Source organism: Gymnodraco acuticeps, unplaced genomic scaffold (genome assembly GCF_902827175.1).
Source record: "Gymnodraco acuticeps unplaced genomic scaffold, fGymAcu1.1, whole genome shotgun sequence".
In the NCBI taxonomy this organism is placed as follows: domain Eukaryota; kingdom Metazoa; phylum Chordata; class Actinopteri; order Perciformes; family Bathydraconidae; genus Gymnodraco; species Gymnodraco acuticeps.
This window is the reverse complement of record NW_022992271.1, coordinates 111501-117500: the sequence shown is the minus strand read 5'-3', so window position 1 is coordinate 117500 and position 6000 is coordinate 111501. Positions and strand designations below refer to the sequence as shown.

Sequence of the window (6000 nt, the reverse complement as noted above, 5' to 3'; positions counted from 1 at the left end):
GATTTCGATAGAGCGGGTCAGAAATACTTTGTTACTGTAGTTAAAGGTGGGGTAGGCAGTGGCGACTGGTCATTAGGGGCAGGTGGGGCACAGCCCCACCTAGTGTCAGCAGAAAGTATTAAAAGTAATGATTACAAAAAAATGCAAAAAATAAATTAAAAAATATATAAAATATATTTTAAGATCATGTTTAATCATCTGATTCGTCTGTACATTGCTGTTTTAGTCAGTGTTCTTCTAATTAGTGTCTACAGTGTGTGCATATTGAGCTGTTTTGAGCCATGTGGGACAAAACCCGATCCTGCCCCTCCCTCTCACTGTTTAAGTCAATGGTGACTGTAAAAACTACACTGCGCATGCTCAGAGTATTGTCCTATTTAATGTGTGTGGCAAAAAAATAATGACCATAGGGGCATAGTGCTGCCACCATACGTCATCTCACATAATTCAGAGCTGATTGGCAGCCAATCTGGAATTGGGCCGGTACTCACCGGTACGCAGTACCGGCACTTCTGGTTCTTACCCATGGAGTACCGGCACTTCTTGCTCAGTACCGGCATGCTGGCGGTACTCCGGTACTCATGCACCGTGCCAGTACTCAACACTCTCCCGCCGTTCTTATTATACATCCATATATATATATATATATACAGCCGCCCGGTACTCAGTAGATGCGTCATGAGGTGCCGAACGGACATTCTCATCGCTCTAACCGCTGGAGTTTCACAGCGGCTGTCAGCTGTTTACTCCTGTCATTCAAACAGAACGTGCTGGAGAGGGGGCGGGGCTTATCTTCTCCATGTAAATACTGTGGTGGAAACGACTATGTCAAAATTAACCTATTTGACCGTGATTTAATAGTAATACACGTTTCAAAATAATAATAATAATAATAATAATGCCGAAGTAACAACATACTGAAAACTGTTAGTAAAACCATGTTTTAATGCTTTACAATTTACATACCTAGATGCACGTGTGTTGTGTTTATGCAGTGCAACTCCCACCCAGTGGGTGGCTATGTAGAGTGATAGAACAGAGCAGGCACGCCCCCGAGAGAAGGAAAGCAAGTCACGTCACAAATTAGCATTTCTAAAATGTTAGCGTGGATTAATAAAAGTGCAAAAAGACAGCGGTTGTCGCCGGAAGAAACTTCAAATACAGAGAATGCTGTGCCTGTGTTGGAAATTGTGTCTGATGGGGAGCTTTCTTTGGTTGATCCTCCTGCTCCAAGTTCTAGTGCATTAGCATTAGCACTAGCTCCGCCGCCTCCTCCAGAGCCTCTAACGTTAGCTGCTGCTGGCGCAACTGCCACCACCAACACCGGGCAAAGCGATGCACCTGACTGCTGGACAACGGACCAGGTGCAATATGTTTGCAAGACCAATGCATGGCTCCTTCTTAAAGATAAGAAGCTAGGATGTCGGATATGCAGAGATGTCAAATCTTTGGGAATACACACTGGACAAGGACTGAAAATGTCAACTGAATGGGGTGAGTGTGCAGTGTCTCATTTCGGTGTTGACAAGGGCAAACAACAAGCTAGCCTGAGAGAAAAAATCAAAGAACATAAAGAATCACAAGCCCATGTAAAAGCTGCTGACATCCTTACATCTGCTTCATGTGAAACTATTCAACATCAAGTGCAGTCTATGCATAAATCTGAATTAGACACCACTATCAGAGTTTTTCGAACGGCATATAAAATTGGCAAACATAGCCGGCCATTCACAGACATGCCAATTGATTTTAATGTACAGAAACTGAATGGGCTGAACGTGGGCAGGGTTTTGCACTCCAATAAAACCTGTGGCGAAATCATCGACCACATAGCTCATGAGCTGAAGAAAAAAATGGCAAAAGACATTACAGAAAACCAAAGAAAACTCTGTGTTTTGGTCGATGAATCTACCACCATTAGTGGTAAAACGGTGCTTGTTGTGTGTCTACGCTCAGCATTAGCTGATGCTGAGCCCGAAACGTTTTTTTGGGAGCTGATCGAGTTGGATGGAACAACGGCTGATGACATCACAAAGGCGTTAATGGAGTGTCTTGGAAGAGATTTTAACGAGGACTTTTTAGGTCAGTGTTTCGTTTCTTTTGCATGTGATGGGGCTTCAGTCATGCTAGGGAAGAGAACAGGCGTTGCTACCCAGTTGTGTAGTAAATTCCCAAGCCTGTTTGTGTGGCACTGCTCCAATCATCGTCTAGAGCTGGCAGTTGGGGATGTGGTCAAGGAGGTCTCAGGGCTCAATCATTTCCAGATCTTTTTTGACAAACTCTATTCCTTGTTCCATGCCTCCCCCAAAAATCAGAGGCAGTTAGCGCAGTGTGCGCAAGCAGTCGGACAGCGTCTCCTGGTGATAGGGCGTGTTTTGTCCATCCGCTGGGTGGCTTCAAGTGAAAGGAGCGTCAGAGCAGTCTGGGAAAACTACCGAGTGCTTCATGATCACTTCACAAATGCTGCAAACGACACGAGCAGGGATTCCAGAGACAGAGCAAAGTACAAGGGCCTGGATGATGTGCTCACATCTGCAACGTTTGTCAGCAATCTGGGACTGATGTACGATGCGCTCACAGAGCTCAGCGACCTCTCTCGGCAACTCCAAAAAAGAGAGATGACACTGCCTACAGCAGATAGGCTCTTAACTCGAGAAATACGAGTTTTTGAATCCATGGTCACCATGCCTGGCCCACACCACGGCTTCCACAGATGATGTTTTTGTATGGATTTTTTGTCAAAGCATTTCAGATATTCATTGCTATCGGGATGTTAAGAGCATTCCATGGAATATAACAAGTGTTTCTGAAGTGAATTACCTACCCCACCTTTAAGTATATTTTTCTGGTATCAGTACTTTACTCAACTACTTATTTTTCTTTACTACACGACTTTTTACTTTGACTTCTTACATGTTGAACACAAATACCTGTACTTTCTACCTCTTACATGTTGAACACAAATACCTGTACTTTCTACTTCTTACATGTTGAACACAAATACCTGTACTTTCTACTTCTTACATGTTGAACACAAATACCTGTACTTTCTACTTCTTACATGTTGAAAACAAATACCTGTACTTTCTACTTCTTACATGTTGAACACAAATACCTATACTTTCTACTTCTTACATGTTGAACACAAATACCTGTACTTTCTACCTCTTACATGTTGAACACAAATACCTGTACTTTCTACCTCTTACATGTTGAACACAAATACCTGTACTTTCTACTTCTTACACTTTGAACCCAAATACCTGTACTTTCTACTTCTTACATGTTGAACACAAATACCTGTACTTTCTACTTCTTACATGTTGAACACAAATACCTGTACTTTCTACTTCTCACATGTTGAACCCAAATACCTGTACTTTCTACTTCTTACATGTTGAACTCAAATACCTGTACTTTCTACTTCTTACATTTTGAACACAAATACCTGTACTTTCTACTTCTTACATGTTGAACACAAATACCTGTACTTTCTACTTCTTACATGTTGAACACAAATACCTGTACTTTCTACTTCTTACATGTTGAACTCAAATACCTGTACTTTCTACTTCTTACATGTTGAACTCAAATACCTGTACTTTCTACTTCTTACATGTTGAACACAAATACCTGTACTTTCTACTACTTACATGTTGAACACAAATACTTGTACTTTCTACTTCTTACATGTTGAACACAAATACCTGTACTTTCTACCTCTTACATGTTGAACACAAATACCTGTACTTTCTACCTCTTACATGTTCAACACAAATACCTGTACTTTCTACTTCTTACATGTTGAACACAAATACCTGTACTTTCTACCTCTTACATGTTCAACACAAATACCTGTACTTTCTACTTCTTACATGTTGAACACAAATACCTGTACTTTCTACTTCTTACATGTTGAACACAAATACCTGTACTTTCTACTTCTTACATGTTCAACACAAATACCTGTACTTTCTACTTCTTACATGTTGAACACAAATACCTGAACTTTCTACTTCTTACATGTTGAACCCAAATACTTGTACTTTCTACTTCTTACATGTTGAACCCAAATACTTGTACTTTCTACTTCTTACATGTTGAACACAAATACCTGTACTTTCTACTTCTTACATGTTGAACACAAATACCTGTACTTTCTACTTCTTACATGTTGAACACAAATACCTGTACTTTCTACTTCTTACATGTTGAACACAAATACCTGTACTTTTCTACTTCTTACATGTTGAACACAAATACCTGTACTTTCTACTTCTTACATGTTGAACTCAAATACCTGTACTTTCTACTTCTTACATGTTGAACTCAAATACCTGTACTTTCTACTTCTTACATGTTGAACTCAAATACCTGTACTTTCTACTTCTTACATGTTGAACTCAAATACCTGTACTTTCTACTTCTTACATGTTGAACACAAATACCTGTACTTTCTACTTCTTACATGTTGAACTCAAATACCTGTACTTTCTACTTCTTACATGTTGAACTCAAATACCTGTACTTTCTACTTCTTACATGTTGAACCCAAATACCTGTACTTTCTACTTCTTACATGTTGAACACAAATACCTGTACTTTCTACTTCTCACATGTTGAACTCAAATACCTGTACTTTCTACTTCTTACATGTTGAACACAAATACCTGTACTTTCTACTTCTTACATGTTGAACACAAATACCTGTACTTTCTACTTCTTACATGTTGAACCCAAATACCTGTACTTTCTACTTCTTACATGTTGAACTCAAATACCTGTACTTTCTACTTCTTACATGTTGAACTCAAATACCTGTACTTTCTACTTCTTACATGTTGAACTCAAATACCTGTACTTTCTACTTCTCTCATTTTCCAAACAGCTGGTTCCTTTAGTCTGAATGTGTGTTTGGTGCGTGATCATTATTCTTTAGAGTCATTGCGTGCCTATTGATTTGAACACGATCCGTGTATCCATCATTTCCTGGTCTTCTCTAAAGAAGAGGGACCAATGGAAACGTTGTCATGTTGCCGTTGTTCAGCATGGAAACATTCATTAGCTAACAATGACATTATTGTTCTATTAATATAAAGGGAGGTCAGGTACTCTTTAAAGCAGCTGCTAGTTATGGGTACTTTTTACTGAAGTACATTTCAAAGCCTCTTTACTTTGACTTGAGTAAAGAAGTTTAGTCAGTACTTCTACTTTTACCAGAGTACTTTTAAACACGAGTATCTGTACTTCTACTTGAGGAAAGGATGTGTTTAGACTCACATGAAAAGTTTCCTCTCTCTGATGAAGAGCTCTGCAGACGACAGCGAGCTGAAACACTGATTTATTGTTAAGAAGAAGAGGGCGCCCGTCCTGAAACACAACATATATTTACTGTAATCCAGCACGTTATACGTATATATGATTTACTAATATAAACACAGTATAGCTACCTGTTCTGAAGTCCACTCGCATCGTTCTTCACTCCGAAGAAAATGAATCCGATGATCAGAGCGAGGAACAGAGTGACTCCTATCTGAGGAGCAAAACAGAGATATAATGGATCAATTAATAGATACATAATTTATATAAATAAGAAATCAATTAATCCTGTAGTTAAAGCTCTGATAAAAGCCAGGCTTCTTTAAAAAAAAAAAATGGTTTTATGCATTTACATTTTTCTATTCACTTGCATCATCATTTATTTTGCCATTATTACTGTTTTTATTGCTTTTAAATCTAGTTGATTACATTTTAATGATTGTTATTGTCTTTGGTGGAATTATAAAGGCAGTGAAACTCAGAAAAAGTGGTGAAAAATATTTAAAAAGTAGCATTTTAAACAAAAAATACAGTATGTATCTGAGGCTGCAGTTCCTCTAGCGGCCACCAGGTGCTGCTCAAACCACACGTTTGGCCGTTATGAGACCGTTTAAGAAGATAAGATAAGAAGTACTTTATTGATGTTGCAGCTGCATAAAAAAATACATATATTTAGATAAT

At 38.8% G+C, this 6000-nt stretch overlaps 1 protein-coding gene across 3 annotated transcripts in view; it reads right to left on the bottom strand.

The window, feature by feature from the left end:
- LOC117540540 (broad substrate specificity ATP-binding cassette transporter ABCG2-like) overlaps positions 1–6000 on the bottom strand; it is a 33380-nt gene that overhangs the window by 4570 nt on the left and 22810 nt on the right. For all 3 annotated transcript variants that reach the window (XM_034207286.1, XM_034207289.1, XM_034207288.1), the window contains exons 13-14: positions 5451–5533; positions 5281–5370 (exon numbers count right to left, since the gene is read on the bottom strand). In XM_034207286.1, the coding sequence (XP_034063177.1) occupies positions 5281–5370; positions 5451–5533 (173 nt within the window). The remainder of the gene's footprint in view (positions 1–5280; positions 5371–5450; positions 5534–6000) is intronic.